Source organism: Odocoileus virginianus, chromosome 24, assembly GCF_023699985.2.
Source record: "Odocoileus virginianus isolate 20LAN1187 ecotype Illinois chromosome 24, Ovbor_1.2, whole genome shotgun sequence".
Taxonomy (NCBI): Eukaryota; Metazoa; Chordata; class Mammalia; order Artiodactyla; family Cervidae; genus Odocoileus; species Odocoileus virginianus.
The window spans coordinates 16,245,707-16,267,856 of NC_069697.1; the positions used below are offsets into that span (position 1 = coordinate 16,245,707).

Here is a 22,150-nt window from a genome sequence, read left to right on the forward strand (position 1 = left end):
AAAGAACAGTAAGGGAGAATCAGCAATACCATCAGAAAAAGTAGGTTATCAGTGGTGTGATATAGCAGTAACCAGATTTAAAAATATAAAAAGTACAAAGTAAAGCTGTGTTGGCACAGTTGGCAGCACCCCCCCCCCCACAACTTTTATACAATCAGTGGTGTCACATGGTGGTACAATGGCATAGATTATAAAGAATCGAATTCTGCTGCCTCAGCAAAGCTGATTATCTGGGCAAAAGGCTTTATCCAAATGGTTTGAAAACAACTTTCCTGCCAAAACGTTAATGCTACACAGAAGCTTGAACACTTCCGTGTAAGTCAGTTAGGATAACCTTTATCATGAGATACTTCTGGGATGTTTTTAAATGCACACAGTAAATGGCACAGAACAGTCTAACTTGAAGTGGCTTGTCATTGACAAGATAAAAATACATACAGATTCATAATCTTTTAATCGCTTCAAAGTCTCAACCAGTTCTTTATCCTTTTCCCTAGCATCAGCTTCAGCCAATTCAGCTGTTCTCTCAGCCTCTTTAGTTCTCTCTTCTAAAATTTGAACCTTAGACTGAATTTCCATGTAATGGGTCCGTTGCGAAAGTGTTGAAGCTCCTACAGGGTAAAAATTAAAATCATCAATGAACTGAAGTGATTACTTACTCCTATAAATGACTGGTTCCAATATGGGAAGCAGGAAGAGTGATATGTCACTTTTAAAAGTCCATTTAATATTATAAATTTATTTTTATAAAATAAGTTTTAATTCAATTTTATTAATAAAACTAAAAAAGATTCTAAGAAAATCTTAGCAGAAAAGGTATGAATTATAAAAGATTGGAAAGCACTGCTTTACAAGGAATGATCATCATGGCAAAGGCTGATAATCTGTTTCTATCAGCCATCCTCCATTGTGTCCACTGTAATAGAACTATGGTCTTTCAGTTGGACACATGGCCACTTCAAATAAAGACTAAATTTCCACTTACATTTCAGTAGCCAAGGGTGGCTATGTGACTAATGGATATAAACAGAAAGATTATGTGCACATTTTCAGGAAATGTTTTTTAAAGGAGAGGAGTGAAATTTTCTTTTCTCCTTCCTTCTGCCTGCCAGCTGGAATATGTGCATTAGGGCTCCAGCCAGACTCAAACAGTCTTCCTTAAACTGTATATAACAGTAGATGGAAACCAATGTTGAGACAGGCAGAGCAACAATATATAGGGACCGGGTATCTGGTATTTGTTCATCTAGCTCACCAACCCTATACAAGTTGCCTCAACTTCAATTGTATTAAGGAAAAGTGCATTTCCATCCTTTTTAAACTACTGTCACATTTGATTTTTTTTTCTATCACTTGCAGTTAAACTTAACTAACTAGTTGCTAAAAATTCCTACTTGTACATCTTACCAAATTGTTGCTAAGACCAAAATAAGCATTCCCATCATTTTAAATTTTACTGCCAATAATCACTCTTATCATAGTAAACACCTACTGAATTATACAGTCTATACTTATATAAGGCATTGGACTAGTGTGGGAGATCACACATGTTTATAAGAAGTGAGCCCTGCTTTCTAGAGAATGTGAAAGAGCCTGCTGTCCCCAAAATCTATTCTCCCTATTTTCTGCATTGTTGTTCAGTTGCTAAGTAGTGTCTGACTCTTTGCGACCTCATGGACTGCAGCAGGCCACACTCCTCTGTCCTTTACTACCTTTCAGAGTTTGCTCAAATTCATGTCCATTGAGTTGGTGATGCTATCTAATCATCTCATCCTCCGCCACCCCTTTCTCCTTTTGCCTTCAATCTTTCCCAGCATCAAGGTCTTTCCCAATGACTTGGCTCTTCACATCAGGTGACCAATAACTGGAGCTTCAGCTTCAGCCATCAGTCGTTCCAATGAATGCTCAGGGTTGATTTCCTTTAGGACTGACTGGTTTGATCTCCTTGCAGTCTGTAAGGACTTCTGCTGCATGACCCTTCCACAGTAAATTACTGCCTATCCTTCAGCACATGCCCTTTGCTTCTTGCCTCCTCTTGCTCTGTCTTGCTGTTTGGGACAGGATGTGAGGGTAAAGTTATATTTTACATGAGGCAAATGAAGGCAATACCCTAGACCACCTAATTCTAGATCAGTACACAAGTGAGAAATAAACCTCCATCGTGATTTTGCCATTTTTCAGATGCTCCTGAGAACTAAAATTAATCCAAATCAATGAAGGGGGAACACCATTAACTGACATATACATGTTAAAGTCAAGACAAAAAGAATATGCTAAAAAAAAAAAAGAATATATAGTACACACACCTTCTGTGGGCTTTTGGGGTCATATGACTTCAGACCAACATAGTGTCATTAAATAAGACCCCTTCTTTATATGATAGCAGAGATCAACTCTCAGTTTTCCTTCTCTTGACCGGAATATGCAAACCCCACAATACCTATCATCCTTTTAGAGGAATTTAAGCTACTGGCAAAGTATAACTCTCAAATATACATAACACAGACACACATAGAAATAAGTATATCCAGTGGACCTTGATGGTGCTCAATAATCACAGTACATTTCCCGAGTCTGTTCATTCTTCCAGATGACCAATTCACACCTTCTCTTTACTTTAATCTCAAACTTCCAATACATCTGCCTCTATCCTTGCTTTCATCCAAGAACTCTGCTTCCTTGTTTATTGAGAAAATAGAAGTTTTTACTGTCAGGACATCTACCCAACCACATTCAACTCTATGTATACACTCCAGCTTTCTTCCTGCTTTTATGGGTAACTCTCTGTGCTCCTAAGCCTGCTACTCCAGTGAACACTAGATCCCATCCCACTGCCTCCTCAAGGCTATTAGTCCAGAAGTCCTTCTGCCACTCCCCTGCGTCATCAATTCATGAATTGCTTCTTCTCTAATTGATCTTTCCTATTAACTTAGAAACATGATTCTTTCATCCACTTAAAAAACACTTTTTACCCTTCTTCCCCCAAGATACCACTCTATTTTCTCCTTTCCTTTGCAGAAACAGCCTTCAGAAGTCTTTGTACTTGCCCTATTTCATCTCTGTATTTTCTCTTGAACTAAAAACAACCACTAAGAAACCCAGTGGTCAATTTGCAGTGCTCCTCTTCGCGTATCAGCAGCAATGAACACAGCACTGCACACAGCTGCTTATGCTCCTCCTTAACGACATTCCCCATGCGAGTTTCGGGGCTCCACACACTTCTGCTTCTCCTCCCATCTCCCCGCTCTTTCCTTTTCAGCCTCTTTGGTTGCTCCTTTTCATCTCCCCAAGCTCTAAGGCAGAAGCATCCCAGAGCTCGGTCTTAAGGTTTCTCTTCTTAACCAACACTGTCCATCTTCTCCTTTTATCATCTCAGCCAGCCTCATGACTTCCACTACCATTTTTATCACATAGTTCCCAAACTGGTATGTTAGCCTCGACTGTCCTCCTGGACCTGAGAGCTTTATACACAAGGACCTACTTACTTAGTAAAGAATCAGCCTGCAGGAGACCTGGGTTCCATCTCTGGGTCAGGAAGATCCCCTGGAGGAGGAAATGGCAACCCACTCTAGTATTCTCGCCTGGAAAATCCCAAAGACAGAGGAGACTGAGGGCAACAGTCCATGGAGTCACTAAAGTCAGACATGACTTAGTGGCTAAGCCACCACCACCACCACCTACTTAACACTGTCACTCTGATGTCTGATAAGCATCTCTCACTTAACAGGTCTTGTTTAACTAAGTATCCAATCATCTCTAAACCTCTTTCCACAGTTCTCCCCAGCATTCAGACCAAAAACCCTGATAACTTTCTTACCTTTGACATCCTGTCAGCAAATTTCATTTCTATCACCTTCAAAATACATCCAGAACTGACTACATATAACTTCACTGCTACCTCCATGCTTTCAGCTACCGTCACCTTTCCCCAAGTTGCTACAATAGTTTTATTGTAAGCAGGTTTCCCTGCTTCTGTCCTTGCCACTCCTCAAGTCTATGGAGGACACAGTCCAAGTCAAACTACATCACTCCTTTCTTCAGAAACTCCTTGATATCCATTCTCACTTAAAAGAAAAGCCCAAGTCCTTGCAATGAATCGTAAGGCCCCACAGGATACAGCCTTGCCTCTCTGACTGCATACCGATGACTGCCCACCTGCTCACTCTACTCCAGTCAGAATGACGTCTTTGCTGTCCCTCAAACACGTGCCACACACTCCTGCTTCAGTGCCCTAAGCTCATCTGCCCCTCCTCAGGAACATATGCATGGCTCCCTCGCTCAGTTCCTTTAAGCCTTTGTTTAAATATCTCCTCAGTGAGGCTTTTGCTTCACTATCTAAATTACAACCACACCTTCACCACCACCACCACCACTGTTATTTCACTTACACAAACACACACACATAGACTCACTCATTACTTTCCATGTCTTATTTTTTTATCTTGGCAATCACAGTAAATGGACTTATTATGTCATGAAATTATGAACAGTTTGCATGAATGTGCTCTGGTACAACTATAGCACGTAGTGTTATGGAAATACAGGATCAACAATGTTTTAAGGGCTTACATTCAAAAGATTTGATGAGTTAGGTAAGTTTGCATGACCCAGGGTAGGTAGAAAAGGACATTATCAAGTTGGGTAAGATTAATTCAAATGTTGACAAGTCAATTACTTTGGAGAAAATCTCTGCAACATTGTTACACTTTTCAAAAGTTTATTTTCTTTCATTCTCTGTTGATTATAAAAAGGAGGATAAATACCATCACCATTTTTCATTTCTTTTATACAGCCAATCTGGTAATAGAGATTGATGTAATTTTCATCAGAGAAAATCTATAGAAAATACTGCCACCATTTACAAGTTTAAACACTAGTATCACATGTAAAGTAGTTAATAATATCAGGTAAAACTTTTTAAAATATGATAAAATTCAAATAGAGAAAAATCAACAACATATTGCTATAACATAATTCCATTTTAATAAAAATAAAACATTTTTAAAATTTAATGGTATCTAAAATAACTACATACTTATAAAACATTGAATTACCTTTATTTCTTTGGAGCTCATTTTTCAGATCTTCAATTATAAATGTATTTTTTTCCATTTCTTTTGTATATTGTTCAACTTGCTCAGTGAGCATTTTAATTTGACTATCTCGCTCTTGTATACCCTATAAAATATTTTGAATATCACATATTTTCACTTTCTGAATATTAATATACAATTTAGAAGTAAGAGGGTTTCCCTTGTGGCTTAGCTGGTAAAGAATCCACCTGCAATGCGGGAGACCTGGGTTCTATTCCTGGGTTAGGAAGATCCCCTGGAGAAGGGAAAGGCTACCCACTCCAGTATTCTGGCCTGGAGAATGCCATGGATGGTATAGTCCATGGGGTTGCAAAGAGTCAGACATGACTGAGTGACTTTCACTAGAAGTAAGAAAAAGGTAGGTCTTGTTTTATTCAACAGAATTATAAAATATATTTTTTATAAATCAAACTCTGTCTTTTACTATTTTGTATACCTCAACTACACTAATCACTGTAGGTATACTACTATCTCTCCAGTACTTAAAGACAATTCAAGGGCTAGCACTCTGGCAAATAGAAATTCCAGAACTCTCTAATGTCTGTGACTTATGACTTCTTTTGTGTTATTTTTCCTCATCATCCAACTATCTTTTTATCATTTTATATGTTTCCGTTTTGCCTTGTGCTTTTTTTCCCTCACCACTCTTCACTTTCACCCTTATAGTATACTTCATACAAAAATCTTGTCCTTTGCAACTGTCCTTAGTCTCCAAATACTTCCCAAATTTCCTTCTTTCTTTTAGACTATGACTAGAGAAAACAATTCATGCAAGTGTAACGTCTTTCCTTTTTTACTTTCCTTCTTTTATTTGTGGTCATGCCACATGGCTTGCCAGATCTTAGTTCCCAGACCAGGGATCGAACTCATGTCCCCTTAAGTGGATGCATGGAGTTCTAACCACTGGACTACCAGGCATATATGAATACATTGGTACTAAATATAAAAATTTTATACAGTACAAATTATAGCCATATTTTAGTTTATTTTACATTGTACAGCATATTTCAGCACTAAAACACAATATAATAAAGCTTAGTAAGAGTACTACGATATTTAAATGTCTAAAAGTTTTTAACAGTTCCTCATAAACAATTCCCAAACAATAAATGTATTATCTGCATCAACAGAGAAAAATACACAAAACAATTCTATTCCTAACTCTAAATCTAATTATAATTTTTGCTTAGGAATGGATGGTATAAGAAACTTCTAAAGACTTTATTAACTACCCAAAGGTGCCAGTGACTAGATTAGGCACAGGAGATAAATGAAAGACAGTTCAGAGTTTCACTGCCAACTTAAATAAAATTCATTGACAAATCAAATTTTGAGAAAGTTTTACCTGTTGTAGAGCCATAACATTACTTTTATCAGCATCAAGCTGGGCATTTTTCAGTTTGTCCCGCAGGCTATGTAACATTTGCTGATACTCAATAATTTCATCATCTTTAGAAGACAAAATTAACTAGAAACAAACAAAATAGGGTCTGTTACATAAGAGGAAAATTAATAAACCATTCCTCATTTATGATCCATACTTCAATATATACCATTAGCAGATCAAGAAAATACAGGCAAAAAAATTTTGGAAGTGAGAAAACAGCAACAATTGGAATGACCATTGTCCCTTTTGTGCATACAACCTGAAGTTCAAATAAATGATTCAAAGATATACACTGTGCTTTTTTTCTTTTTAAGGAATTCAATCTTTTCAATTAAACAACTTTAAGTTTCCAAAACCCATTCCTAAAACAAGAAGTTATAACTAGCTCTCTGCAATTACAAAGTGTGTACAACTAATCTTTAAAAAGAAAACATTAAAATGACACGGAGAAGCATAAAATATCTTGAATGAAAGAGGCATATCTACAAAGAAAAATTACAGTCATACAGTCATTAAAAAGAACAAAGCAATACCAAATGTACTGATGTAAACTAGTCCTTAAAAGATACTAAGTAAAAACAAAGTGAAGAGTACATTTACTAACATCTCTCCTCCAAAATTAAATGATTAAAAACAACTCTAGAGGTCTATACATGGCAGTTCTTAAAACTTTTCTAGCTAGGACATTTCATACACCTTTGGAAATAACTAACAAAAATCTCACTAACCAGTACAAAGCCTTTAAAGAAAATTAAGACTAAAAATTGAAATCTAAAATTAAAAGCTATTATAGCAATTGAAAAAAAGCACCTTCCACTCTTCTACTTTTGCATTGACAGCTGCCATGATTGGATCATCTTCTTCATTTTTTGCTTTCAGAAGATCTGTAAGCTCCTGCACCTAAAGGCAACAATTATTTCAAGAATGTTGTAAAATAGTGTAACACAAACATATTTGTTATAACTGAATATTTATACATGCATTATACACAGTGATAAGCATACACATGCACACATATACATATATATTTACAGGCATATTCATTATTGGAGCAGTTCTATAGCTAGGGTGACATTAACTGGTCTGTGCATCTTTATAGTTGTAAAATTACTTTTTGTTATAAGGTAATTATATTTTTAAGTATTACTCTAATTTTTAACAAGTTTAATCCTGTGTAAGTAGTGAACAATAAACTGGTTTCTATGATATGCAGAGTGCATTTACTCTAAGGTGTAAAATTAAACTTCATGGTTCACAGGACCTCTAAGAGTCTTTAGTAGAAAATTCCCCAAATTAATAGCTTTGCAGGACTGCTATCTATATATTCATTCAGATATCACCTATACATCCTACATGGCAAGAACTATAAGGTATGTGTAAGGAAACCAGAAAACCATATATAGAGAGACAAATATATCAGCATGGCAACATATTACAGTGTAAGATGGTATATTAGAGCATAAGACAAAAATCTCATATCCTAGAAAGTAAAAAATACTTTCCAATTTCAAATAAACAGTAATGAGGCAATACAAAGTCTGTCCAAGTAAGTTAATCTAACAAGAATCCTTACTTGAAGCCGGTAATGATCATTTTCTTTTTTTAACTGGTCCATCATACTATCTGTCTGATGCACAACAGCTTTCATCCTATTATATTCATCAGTCATCTTCTCCATTTCCTGGACAGACTCCTCTAAATTTTTTCTCATTTCTTGATTCTGAAGTTCAATTTTCTCATTAGCTTCTGTTAAAGTCTAGGAAAGGTAAAGGCATTATAGTTAAAAACAATTTAATAAAACAAATTTAAATTAAAATTAAATGGAATCATAAGTGTTTGCTGGAGAAAATGGAACTTTATACATATTTAGTATTAACTAAATCAAATTACCAACTAAATCAAATATCAAGAAAACTATAAGAATCTTAGTTCTTAAGAAATGTACAAGATAGACATATAACAAGAAAGAATTTGCAAGATTTGGAACTCCAAAGATGCAATTTATTTCATGTTTTATAAATACACATTTGCAGATTTATACTAAATATGTTTAAATGTAGGTCTAAATACTAAATTTACATTATAATGAAAGTTTTATAAAAAATTATAGCTTTGAACTGACTTCCATCCATTTTACCTGAATTTCATCCAGATATTGGACAAGTTCATAGTTTTTTTTAGACAATTGTGATCGGTAGTCACTGTCTTCTCCTCTTCTTGATAAAAGTGTTTCTTTTTGCGAATCTATTTGTTTTTGATAGTCAATAATATCCTGACGAAGCTGTTCATTCTGAACATAGATTAAACACAACATTCTATTTAAAAAAACTATCCAAAGAAACAAAATTTCACCCTCTAAGTAATGATCTCAAAACACACCTTTAAAATCCCAAGGTTTCACAACCCTTAAAGCCTCACCTTTTTCTTTAGACGTTTGTTCTCCAGAAAACAACAAGAAGAAGGTAATTAGAAATGAGAAAGATAATATATAATTAAGTATAAGAAGAAATTAAAGGAAAAAAAGATTTTAGAATAAGATATTATTTTGAATAATCAAAGAAAGCAAGAATATTAATTACCAACCAAAACAAAAAAATTTTGATTTTATTTAAAAATAAAAATTCATGATAAACAATGTACATTATTTGGCTCAAAAGAACCAAATAATTAACAGAATTTGTAAGATTTCATAAGAAATAAAAAAGAATGCCAGACAAAATAAGAGAAAGTAAGGCAGAAATTCACTCACATATTCAGTTAGCAAACAAGCAAAGAACACCTTAAAAAAGAAAGATTTACCCAAAGAGATCTAACAAATGAATGCAGCACTTAACAGCCTCTCCTTTCTATTTATTTTCTACTTCCCTAAGACAAAGTCATATCATAAAAATCACAGTTCAAAAACATCAACTACTTAGACAATTCCAGTTCTGGTTACAGAATTAATTTATGGAAACTTTTTTAATAAGTATCTTTGTTGAACCACCACAATTACTCAATTTTTTTTACCAACCTCTCTCCTTAATTTGCTGTTTTCATTTTCTGCCTCCTCATTTCGAAGAGCCAACTAAAATAGCAAAAAACAGATAAAAAAGAAAATTCAGCATTAATTCAATGTAATTCCAGGTTTTCAGTTTCTCGTCAAAAAAGCAGAGAATGTTTAATTACTGAGGACTTCATGTTGACCCAAGACATGAAGAGTAAGCCAAAATTTTAAAAACTAAGGATAGGAAGGATTAAGCAGGTTGAGTTTAAAAAACAAAAAACTCTAACCAAAGGATACAGAAAACAAAACCATATTACTCTTCTTCCCAAGCCTAAAACCTACTAATGAGCAGTCTTCTGTCCAAGATCTTTACTGTATTGCAGTTCTATCATCAGAGCTGAAAGACTCCACTCTCAGGGAGCATTAAGTTACTTAGAAATACAAAGCCGTACAACACAATGCTTAAAAAGAAACATGAATGCTTGGATTGTGGGTGGGGAAACTAAAAAGACATCACTGGGCCAACAGAGGAAAACTGATTATGGACTATCTATTAGAAAACAGCATTGAATTGATACTACATTTCCTGAGTATGCTAATTATATAAGTAGTTGTATTGAAAAATACCTCTCCTTTCAGTGGAAATACACTGAAATATTTAAGAATAAAATATCATAATATTTGTAATATTTAAATAAGAAGTATCAGAATATCTCACATTAACTCTAATGGCTCACCAAAAAAGAAAGGAGAGGAGAGGGAATCGAGGGGAGGAGGGGAGGGGAGGGAAGAAAGTCTGTGTGTGCCAAGAGACTGACAGATAAAGCATATGTAGCACAATGTTAACTGGTGAACCTGTATAAGGAGTATGTGAGTGCTTATTGCTTTTCTTCAACTCTTCATGAAGATAAAGTTTTCAGAATAAAAAGTTTAAAGAAAGTTCAGAATAAAATGCAATATGCTATACAGATTCCGGGGCTTCCCTGGGGGCTCAGCAGTAAAAACCCTGCCCGCAGCGCAGGAGCCATGGGAGACGTGAGACCCCTCCCCGGGTGGGGAAGGTCCCCTGGAGGAGGGCATGGCAACCCGCTCCAGTAGTCTTGCCCGGAGAATCCCACGGACAGAGGAGCCTGAAGGGCGACCGACCCTAGGGTCGCAAAGAGTTGGACACGACTGAAGTGACTTAGCACACATGCTTACAAATATTAGAAGTTTACCGTTATCATTATTATCATCTGGGAATTAAGAAACAGTCCTATCCTATTTTGAACTGGGAAATTTAACAAGAAAACGCATTTCAGGAACTTAAAAGGCAAAACCGTTTACACTACTAATGCTCATTTTCCTTGGTTTTTGAAACACCATACTCCTGATACTCTTTTCTTGGGCTGTTCCTTGAACCACTCTATTTTGTTAGACATTTCTATGCCTCAGAGATCAGCCTTCCAATCACTTCTATTGCTTCAATATCTATGACCCACAAACTCTTATCATCTATCCAGTGTCTCTCATGATTTCCTATCCACAGATATCCTTTTGGAATATGCATGTTCCACAAGAAAAGCCACTGCAACGAGAAGCCCACGTAATGCTATGAAAGAGTAGACCATACTCGCTGCAACTAGAGAAAGCCCGCATAGCAATGAAGATGCAGTGTAGCCAAAAATAAATTTGAAAAAATGTTTTAAAAAAATTCAAATTCAAAAAAAAGACTGACTTATGTATACCTTTCCATAGTATCCCGGAGTATTCTTATATCCGAATGTATGCCGAGTATCCTATTATCTTATATTATCTTTGTAATGACAGTGAATATGGCTAAGAAGCAGAACAGTATGCCCACTGTATCCTTAGTATTTTGCATGCTTATAAGTACTCAGTAAAACTGAATGACTGGTGAAGGGGAAAAACAAATTGTCAAAGCAACTCATATCCATATTCTATTTCAAGGAACCTAGTGGCTGGAAAGGTACATTAACAATGTATTCAAGTTGTCCCTGAATATTTATTGGAAAAACTGATGCTAAAGCTCCAGTACTTTGGCCACCTGATGCAAAGAGCTGAATCACTTGAAAAGACCCTGATACTTGAAAGATTGAGGGCAGAGAAGGAGGTAACAGAGGCTGAGATAATTGGATGGCATCATCGACTCAATGGACACAAGCTTCAGCAAATTCTGGGAGATAGTGAAGGACAGAGAAGCCTGACATGCTGCATTCCATGGTGTTGCAAAGAGTCAGACACGACTTAGTGACTGAACGGGTTGTCTGTGTGTGCCTAAGAATAAACATAGTAGTCTAGGATATGAATGGACAAGATAGATCTGATTAGCTAAAAGTGAGTGGTATCAGTGATGAGAAGTTGATGAATATACAGGCTAGACAAAGAACAACAGCCTAGAAAAAGACACACACAGACATCTCCCTAGGCAATTCTATTACTGTACAGCATAGGTAGGATCCTTCATGAAAAGAAATCTGTAAGTCTGTTTCACTGAGTCAACTAAACAGATAATTTGCTGAGAGCTTATCCTTCACTTTTGTTGTTATTTAGTCACTAAGTCATGTACAACTCTACAGTAACCCCACAGACTGCAGCGCACCATGCTCCTCTGTCCATGGGATTTTCTAGGCAAGAATACTGGAATAGGTTGCCATTTCCATCTCGAGTTCAGTTCAGTTGCTCAGCCGTGTCCAACTCTTTGCCACCACATGAACTGCAGCCACCAGACCTCCGTGACCATCACCAACTCCCAGAGTTTACCCACACTCATGTCCATTGACTCAGTGATGCCACCCAACCATCTCGTCCTCTGTCGTTCCCTTCTCCTCCTACCCTCAATCTTTCCCAGCATCAGGGTCTTTTCAAATGAGTCAGCTCCTCACATCAGGTGGCCAAAGTATTGGAGTTTCAGCTTCAACATCAGTCCTTCCAATGAACACCCAGGACTGATTACCCTTAGGATGGACTGGTTGGATCTCCTTGCAGTCCAAGGGACTCTTAAGAGTCTTCTCCAACACCACAGTTCAAAAGCACCAATTCTTCTGCACTAAGCTTTCTTTATAGTCCAGCTCTCACACCCATACATGATTACTGGAAAAACCATAGCCTTGACTAGAGATGGACCTTTGTTGGCAAAGTAACGTCTCTGCTTTTTAATATGCTGTCTAAGTTGGTCATAACTTTCCTTCCAAGGAGTAAGCATCTTTTAACTTCATGGCTGCAATCACCATCTGCAGTGATTTTGGAGCCCCAAAAAATAAAGTCAGCCACTGTTTCCCCATCTATTTGCCATGAATTGATGGGACTGCAAGCCATGATCTTAGTTTTCTGAATGTTGAGCTTTAAGCCAACCTTTTCACTCTCCTCTTTCACTTTCAAGAGGCTATTTTAATTCTTCTTCACTTTCGGCTGTAAGAGTGGTGTCATCTGCATATCTGAGGTTATTGATATTTCTCCCGGCATCTTGATTCCAGTTTGTGCTTCTTCCAGCCCAGCGTTTCTCATGATGTGCTCTGCATAGAAGTTAAATAAGCAGGGTGACAATATACAGCCTTGACATACTCCTTTCCCTATCTGGAACCAGTCTGTTGTTCCATGTCCAGTTCTAACTGTTGCTTCCTGACCTGCATATAGGTTTCTCAAGAGGCAGGTCAGGTCATCTGGTATTCCCATCTCTTCCAGAATTTTCCTCAGTTTGTTGTGATACACACAGTCAAAGGCTTTGGCATAGTCAATAAAGCAGAAATAGATGCTTTTCTGGAACTCTTTTGCTTTTTCAATGATCCAGGGATGTTGGCAATTTGATCTCTGGTTCCTCTGCCTTTTCTAAATCCAACTTGAATACCTGGAAGTTCACAGTTCATGTATTGCTAAAGCCTGGCTTGGAGAATTTTGAGCATTACTTTGCTAGTGTGTGAGATGAGTGCAATTGTGTGGTAGTTTGAGCATTCTTTGGCATTGCCTTTCTTAAGGATTGGAATAAAAACTGACCTTTTCCAGTCCTGTGGCCACCGCTGAGTTTTCCAAATTTGCTGACATATTGAGGATCCTCCAAACCCACATCTCCTGCATTGGCAGGTGGATTCTTTACCACTAAGCCACCATTCATCACCTTTCAGCATCAATCTACACTTTTTTCACTGCAAAAACTATATAGATATTAATAGCTCAGTTTTACATTACTTCCAAACTATCTAATAAAATAGATACATTAAGAATGGGAATTCAGGACTTCACTGGAGATCCAGAGGTTAAGACTCCATGCTTCCAAAGCAGGGGTCATGTGTTTGATCCTTGGTAGGGGAACCAAAATCCCACATGTCCTGTGGCACAGTCAAAAATAAATAAATAATAGAAACGTTTTTCCTTATATATCAGTCTATGATGAATTCTTTTTAAATATCAACATTACCTCATAATCAATGTCATCTATTTATATTTATAACCATCTATTTCTAAGAGAATGATGGACAAAATAAGATTATTTGGACATGATACAACATTGACCTTATAAAGGACACAAAAAGCTTCTGTGCATCAGAAATGGAACAACTAATACATACAGACACCAAATTTTTCACTAAGTCAGTGACAGTGGAGGCAAAAAAAGAAAACATACTATTTTCTAAAAGGAAATATAAGTTTATCTGTAAAAATATAATTTTTTTCTCAAACTAGAGTTAACATTGAATTATAAGTAACAAGTATAAGAGGTAATAATAAACTATGCTTGTACAAAAGATGACACATTATGATTTAATATATGAATTAATTTACAAAATGGTGACATTAACACTCTTTAAGAACCTCTATATTACATAAAGTGAGGTATGCCTGAAAATAAAAAATTTGATTATTATTGAATATATCATTAAATATTAATTTCCAAGTCTAGTACTAATATAAATATAAATTTCTTTTTCCCCAAATTATGACAAATAAAAAAATCAGTTGTTTTTTGAATGTTTAATTTTTTCATGTCAATATTCCAGACCTAATCATCAACTTTATGTAAAGAATTCTTAACATCTGCAGAAAAAGATACCTCCATATATAAAGAATTAATGTCTAGGTCATATTCATTCACTAGAACTTCTGATCCATTGTATTTTAAAGACGGGATGACAACATCAGCTATGATATAAAACCTTAGAAATACATAAAGATCAATTTCCACAAATACATAAAAATTGGTATCATTACTAAAAATGATAAAAACTATAAACAGGTAGTGTTTTTTGGTAACTTGAACAGTTAATTGTCAATGGAAAAATGTGCCTCACTTGTTCATTAACTTTCTTTTCTTTCTCCAACTCTTTTTCCATGTCCTCCAATTCTCTATCTTTTTGTTCCAATTGCTTTTCAAGTTGGCGAATTTCATCACGTAAAAACCGAGTGTCACGCCCACCTGCAGAGTGCTGTGCCATCTGAAAGTAATAAACCAAAAGTATAAATTAATTCTTATTACATTTGGAGATTCAAATGAATCAACAGCAAACAAATAATTATTTTGACTTTTAAATTTTATTATAATCAGCACCAGGTGTTTAAAATCAAATTGCTTAAGAACCATTTTTATTAAGCGTATTTAGGCTTTAGTTCACAGATAACCCTTTAAGCTCTTCCTAAGCCACCCAGATCTACAAAGAATTGACTGTCAATCACTCAGATTCTGTTATAGCCGAGCCACAGGCATCAGGGTAAACTACAAAGGCATATAATGGTCTATGCAATGAACTATTTAGGTTTCCCTGAGTACCAGAGCTCTGAAACAACACCAAAATCCACCTGAGCCTCCACCCTAGTCACTGACCCATGGAGCTTTTAAGCAGCCCTTCCCCTCATATCACTGACCCATATTTACACCAGTGCTATCTAAAAGGACTTTCTAGGATAATGGAAATGTTCTCTGCACTGCCCAATACAATAGCCACTATATACATGTGTCTACTGGGAACTTGAAATGCAACTAGTGCAGGTAATGAACTGAATTCTTAATTTAAGTTGTAATTAATTTACACAGTAATTAATTTAAAGGCTAACAGCCACACATAGCTAATGCTATTATATTAGACATCCAGACTTAGATTACCTTTAAAACCTTGCAGCAGACTAAATACATTTTGCTTCATATTCCAGTTACTTTGGGTCATGGTCAAAAACACCAAAAATCCTCTGGTCTTCTAATCTGTCTCTAAGTCATCTCCCTGCCATTCGGTTCTGTTATTCTTCTACGTTAACCAATTTTTTCACTCTTTACCTCCCTCAAAAAGCTTTACATTATGCTCTCAAAGAAAATCTTCTTCCAAGATAAACTAGTATTTTACTTCCCTAGCCTTTCCACTGACTTATCCTTTCTATCTCCTGGCTTTAGCTATAGCTTGGCTCTTTTAGTACACTACTTCATTTGGAACTTTTTCAGATTGGAAATGCTTATTCTTTCACATCTCATATACTTAGAGGTTAAGTAAAGGTGTTGATTTACCACAAACTATAATTTCTAGGCTATCATTCCTCCGCCATCGTGTAAAAACTCCTCCTGCTGCTTTGAACCTCACATGATAGCCAGCTTTCTTATCATTACCTATTCATGGCAGTAGCAAACTACCAACTTCCCAGTCATTCCTTCACAAAATTCACTGAGAAATTTTGGCACATGGCTCGCAGTCTTCCATCAAAAGTCCCCAAGCAATTTCTACACATATGTAACTTTCATTCTGGACTTTCTTCTTTTAAACTCTCTTCTTGTCTGCACGATAGCCTCATACTCCCATCCCCACACCAGGACTTTGTCCAAGCAGAAACATTCTCCAATTATTCACAAAAACGTCTGCCCTTTTACCTCACAAGGCCCTTTCGTCCCTTGACTCCTCTTCTCCTTAATCTCTTCCTAACATCCCCATCTTGATTTCCTTGCCTATTTAGCTTTTTATAATCACTGCTTCAACCAATATCTCCAACTGTCCTGTTCTTCTATCCTGTAGCAGTTGCCCTGCTAAACCAGCACAGACCTGATCTGACTCTGTTAACTCACTTGTGCTTGCGCTTAGTTGCTCAGTCGTGTCTGACTCTTCGTGACCCTTTGGACTATAGCCAACCAGGCTCCTCAGTTCGTGGGATTTCCCCAGCAAGAATACCAGAGTGGGCTGCAGCCCACTTTTTCTTGCCGGAAAAATCTTGCGAACTGAGGATCAAACCCACGTCTCCTACATCTCCTGCACTGCAGCCAGATTCCTTACCCACGGAGCCACTGGGGAAGCTCTCATAATTCAGTTAACAAGTACTTATTGAGAATGGTATTTCCCGAGAAGCTGGATATACAATAAGGGATAAAAAATAAAACCATCTGAATCCATAGAGCTAATATGTGAAAGAACCAAGATCCGAACATTCCAGATCCTGAAATCTCCAGTTCATTCTCCATATATTTTAGGTTTTATCTGACTTCCTTAAAATTTGACTACACATCTCCCACTCTTATTTTTAGCAGAGGACCTCTTCATCCTCTCAAATTCCAGGCACTAAACCTACCAACATGAAAAGCTTCTGTAAACATCTGTTCTTCCTTCCTTCCAAGTACAAAGGATAAAGGTCCTTCCTCCTTATAAAGACTAATCCATTTGTATCACATTCTTTCCAATAATCTCCATAATTTCAATGTATTCAGTTCCTTCACTGAAAATTTATGTTCACATTTTGGCTCTTGGCTTTCTCAGAAAGCTCCTCTTCTCCTATACCTTTCTGTCACTGTTCCTCAAATTACAACATGCCTCACTGCACCTCAGTAATGGTAATCTCTCTGTATATTAATCTAGACTGTAAGCTCCATGAGGTTACTCAACATTTTTATTTTGTTCACAATTAGATGTGCAATCCTTAATAGAATTTAAGGTACATAAATAGGCATGTAAAATATATACTGAATAAATAATTATAAACACAGTATCATTCCAGTGATTTTCCAGCCAAATATAATGAAAAAAATTTGAAAATAATAATTGAAAATGATAATATTTATGACAATTATACCCTAAGGAATACAAAAGAACATACCTCTAGTTCATTTTCCAGTTTCATTACTTTAGTTTTTAATTGATTTTCTATTAAAAAAGACAAATGTTTGAACTGGTTAGATTTATCTCAAAACAAACTTTGAAATAAATTTTGATAAAATAATAAAATTAATTTTTAAACTCTATCATATTTATAACAAGGTAACATAAGAGAAAATAACTACTTTGTACATTTTCCATGAAACAGGAGTTCTAGAAAAACCTTTTGAAATAAACTATACAAATATTATAGACTCTATATTAAAGTTGATTCTCTATTGCTTAGTGAATAAATGGAATCCACTCTTTAACACCACAGTAATCCTTTCTCCAAGGCACTTACCAAATTTTGCTTGTTCTTCTCCAGCTTTTTCAACTTCTTCCAAAGCTAGCTCTACTTCTTGAGCTTTCATCTAAACATTAAAAAAAGTTATTTCAGTATGCCTTTACAACAGAACATAAGCACTAAAAATAATTTAGTTTTATTTGCTATCCTACTACTTAGGGCCTGCAATGCCTGGCACAAGAAGACATTCTGCAAATATTTGCTGAATGAATAGGTGAATTTCTTAAGGTTATAATTTCTAGATTCCTAAAAGTTTGAAACATCTTTGATTCCTCTTCTTCCCTCAAGTCTTATTTCAAGCATTGCAACTTTCCCTTTGTAATGTTTTCAGCTATCTTTTTTCTATTTTAATTTTCATTATTCTAGCCCACAATTTTATGTCTAACTTCTTACATAATGTTATGTCTAAACCGCTTCAATTCTCTTCAATTTGTCATTTAACATAACTAATTTAACCTTCTGAAGGCAGCTGTATGGCTCAAAAACCTTTAATGGCTTCTAACTGTTGAGCATAAGATATGCCTTTAAGGCCCTGGACAGCCTATTCCAAACTATATCCAACATCTGTTTCTTCTACAACGTGCTATAAACTTTCTGCACTTGTCTCCTCAAATGTAAAGAATATGCATATTTTCTATCCCCAGTTTTTATTTACACTAACATTCAGCTCTAGAGGGCTTCCCTTGTGGCTCAGCTGGCAAAGAATCCACATGCAATGTGGGAGACCTGGGTTCAATCCCTGGGTTGGGAAGAGTCCCTGGAGAAGGGAAAGGCTACCCACTTCAGTATTCTGGCCTGGAGAATCAGTCCATGGGGTCACAAAGAGTCAGACAAGACTGAGCGACTTTCACTTCACTTTCCACTTTCAGCTCTAGAGGGCTTCCTAGATGGCACTAACAATAAACAATCTGCCTGCCAATGCAAGAGGCATAAAAGATGCGGGTTGGGAAGATCCCCTGGAGGAGGTCAGGGAAACCCACTCCAGTATTCTTGCCTGGAGAATCCCATGCACAGAGGAGCCTGGCAGGCTACAGTCCATGGGGTCACAAAGAGACGGACATGACTGAAGTGACTTAGCACATATGCACGCCAGCGCTAGAATCTCGTTAACACTTTACCACTGCCTCCACTTACCTAAAATTACTGAACAGTCTTTGACCTTTATAAGGTAAGAGAGTGAGTGAACGTCGTTCAGTCGTGTCTGACTCTTTGCTCCAGGCCAGAACAGTGGAGTGGGTAGCTGTTGCCTTTTCCAGGGGATCTTCCCAACCCAGGGATCGAATCCCGGTCTTCTGCATTACAGGCAGCTTCTTTACCAGCTGAGCCACCAGGAAAGCCCTTATAAGGTATTTTCACATCTAAATCTCTTTCTCTTCTAACAAATCCCTACAGTGGTTGGCTACTCTAACAAATTATAACATAATTAACGTAAGACAGGCTTCCCTGATAGCTCAGTTGATAAAGAATCTGCCTGCAATGTAGGAGACCCCGGTTCGATTCCTGGGTGGGGAAGATCCGCAGGAAAAGGGATAGGCTACCCACTCCAGTATTCTTGGGCTTCCCTTGTGGCTCAGCTGGTAAAGAACTGCCTACCATGTGGGAGACGGGGGTTCAATCCCTGGGTTGGGAAGATCCCCTGGAGAAGGGAAAGGCTACCCATTCCGGTATTCTGGCCTGGAGAATTCCATGGACTATATAGTTCATGGGGTCACAAAGAGTCAAACTGGACTGAGCGACTTTCACTCACTAACATAAGACATCCCTATGCTTTTTAAAACACAACCATTCTGTTTCCCCTACACATTCTTTTAGGAACTTTAGCTGCCATTTAGATTTTACAAAGTACTTTAGAGATTAACTTATCTAAGAAGAGATTCTTGAGCTTTCTCTAATAGTCAAAGCTATTAGTACTGCATACAAACCTTCATTAGTGATTGAGTAATTCTAAAAAGGTGTATCATATTTTCTTGACTTTCACTTTTTAGCTCATTCACTTCCACCTAAGTAAAGAGAAAAGCAACAATTTCATATTTTATAATCCTTAAGCAAAATATAAGAATTCTTTCAGTTGTACCATTCAGTAATTTCATGGGCAATTTAAATTAATCATAGTTGTATGTATGTATCTATGCTTTCTTTATCAATTAAGTACCTTGGATAAGGAAATCAATAAATTATCTGCCAACTCTTCTTGACGAGGCAGCTCATCTGGATCAACCTTTCTTATTTCTTTCCAGTTTATATTAGGTGGCATCTTTAATTCTTTCACTGTGCTTTACCTTCAGTAACAAAACAAGTGGATATTAGCATTTACAAGGTTAAGCAGCATTACTGTTTTTACAGTAATTTAAAGTTGTTACAGATCACATTGTTACAACTCTCTAGGGTGTTTGTAAAGAGCTATTGCTCCTTAATTGTGTAACAGATATGTAGATTAAATAGTCTGTATGAAAAGTACAGCAGTTGCAACAAATAATATTTTATCGGTCAAATAATTTACGAAGGCTTCCACGCTCAAACTAAGTCTAGGTCAGAACTAAGACTCAGTCCCGCCTCTCCATGCCCCCTTGCCACCAAAGCGCTCGAACACCTAATGGTGCCAAGCGCGGGGGTGCTTGGAAGGCTAAAATTGAGCCCTGATTCTGAGAAACAAGAGCTAGGATTTAAAAAAAAAAAAAAAGTGAGGAAATATACGATTGAAACGAGTGCAGTTGGACCTGGGAAATGAGGGCTGAAGCGAAGGGAAAGCAAACCGATTGCGGACAGGAGGCTAAGGAACGGGGAAACTGAGCTGTCGTCTATCTGGGCCCCGAAGGTTAAAGAACCGGCGTGGGAAGAGACTCTCGGTTTGCGCTCACCAGGATCCACCTACCTACACCAAGCCTGGCAACCAGCGGCGGCCTGCCTCTCAGCTACCTTGCCCACTCGGCCCGGCCCAGCCGCCAAACCTGACCGCTCTCCAGCGCCGTTCCAGTCGGACACTGGATCCCGCCAACTGGTCCCGAGCGAGTAATAGCGACGGCGGCTGCTAGGCGACACCATTCCCACCCCCGCCGAGGCCGCAACAAGAGCCCGGATGCTAGCGACGCCTACATTTCACGACCGTGGGTGATGCTTTACGTTCAGATTCCCCCGCGAGTTCGCTGCACTGTGTGTTAAGGACGAAGTGAAGGCGTGAGATGAGGACTCCAAATCCCAAAATGCAGTTCTGCTTGGAGGCCGGGACTTTTAGGACGTTGATGTCTCTGAGAAGTGGAGGTAGGCCGTTCCCGGCGTGCAGTGCGGGAGGCTGCGGCGGTACCGAGGTGCGGGGGAACCGCCCGGAGGCGGGAGGCGCAGCGGCCGAGGCGTGTCTGCGCTGGTGACCTGAAAGAGGCCCAACATGACTGTACCTTCGGTGGTGCCGCTGGCCGCACCGCTCTTCCCGAGGTTTCTCTAAGTCAACCCCGGGTGGAACTGCTCCCAGGTGACGTCAGGCTATTGGTTAGTGGCTGGGGAGGAGTTGATGTGGGCGGTCCCGGGGGAGAGAAGCTCCTGCCTTTGGGGCTGAGGGGCCCAGCCAGAGTCTGAAGAGGTGGGAAGACGCCGCCCTCTCCTTGGGCGTTCGCTGGCGACGCCCTGGGTGGTGCCTTCTGTAAGGAGGCAGAAGTTTTAGCTTCTTCCATTTCACCGTCTGTCTCTGTACAGTGGAGTTGGGGGCCGCGAGCTTGGTTGGGGGCGAGTGAGGATTTGGGAAGAGGACACCGCATCCTCCGACCTCGGCCGCCTTACCTGTAGCCCCATTATCTTCGCGGGTTGACGGACTTGAAGGTTGAGCGAAGGTTCCAGAGAGGAGAGGTTAGAACTTGCCCAGGCCACTGCTAGGGGGTAGAAAGAGAAGTCACCTCTCTACTCACCAGCCCTGTTGGTGTTACTTGCTAGGTGACCAAGGGTGGCTTTCCCTGACAGCTGCCTTCCCAAACGCTTGCAGCTTTGCTTTGTGCGAGTTTTGCCCATCGGGCTGCTCTCAACCATTCTGGAATGTGATACACCGCTAGGAAAACTTTCTCAAGCTGTAGACTTGAAATCTAAAATACATTTTCAACTGTTTCGACCAGTGCCTCCATCTTTTTTAAATTTTAAGCACTTTCTTTCATTTGCTAACTCTTAATTGCTACCGAAGTTTACTTTTGAAAATAATTTTTCCAAGCCGTTCAGCAAAAAATAAAAAACATAATTTTGTGATCCATTTAGAGACATTCATCGGATTTGTAGTAATGATCATTTTGTCTAGTCCTTTACTGA

At 38.0% G+C, this 22,150-nt stretch overlaps 2 protein-coding genes across 7 annotated transcripts in view; one reads left to right on the plus strand and one right to left on the minus strand.

Moving 5' to 3' along the window:
- CEP290 (centrosomal protein 290) overlaps nt 1-20,948 on the minus strand; it is an 89,782-nt gene extending 68,834 nt beyond the window's left edge. Inside the window, exons 1-14 of one of the 4 annotated variants that reach the window (XM_070454302.1) lie at nt 20,739-20,948; nt 20,019-20,145; nt 19,789-19,866; nt 17,864-17,933; nt 17,522-17,568; nt 14,752-14,895; nt 9,494-9,547; nt 8,899-8,919; nt 8,618-8,770; nt 8,054-8,236; nt 7,291-7,380; nt 6,439-6,561; nt 5,055-5,178; nt 439-611 (exon numbers count right to left, since the gene is read on the minus strand). In XM_070454302.1, coding sequence (XP_070310403.1) covers nt 439-611; nt 5,055-5,178; nt 6,439-6,561; nt 7,291-7,380; nt 8,054-8,236; nt 8,618-8,770; nt 8,899-8,919; nt 9,494-9,547; nt 14,752-14,895; nt 17,522-17,568; nt 17,864-17,933; nt 19,789-19,866; nt 20,019-20,120 — 1,362 coding nt within the window. In that variant the 5' untranslated portion in view covers nt 20,121-20,145; nt 20,739-20,948. Of the gene's footprint in view, nt 1-438; nt 612-5,054; nt 5,179-6,438; nt 6,562-7,290; nt 7,381-8,053; nt 8,237-8,617; nt 8,771-8,898; nt 8,920-9,493; nt 9,548-13,459; nt 14,673-14,751; nt 14,896-17,521; nt 17,569-17,863; nt 17,934-19,788; nt 19,867-20,018; nt 20,146-20,738 lie in introns of those variants that run through there. The other 3 variants (XM_070454304.1, XM_070454301.1, XM_070454303.1) reach the window with 3 other exon arrangements.
- Nucleotides 20,949-21,033: 85 nt separating this feature from the next.
- TMTC3 (transmembrane O-mannosyltransferase targeting cadherins 3) overlaps nt 21,034-22,150 on the plus strand; it is a 60,787-nt gene continuing 59,670 nt past the window's right edge. Inside the window, exon 1 of one of the 3 annotated variants that reach the window (XM_070454305.1) lies at nt 21,034-21,124. The gene's annotated coding sequence lies outside the window, so the exon portion shown is untranslated. Of the gene's footprint in view, nt 21,125-21,187; nt 21,333-21,429; nt 21,704-22,150 lie in introns of those variants that run through there. The other 2 variants (XM_020889029.2, XM_020889028.2) reach the window with 2 other exon arrangements.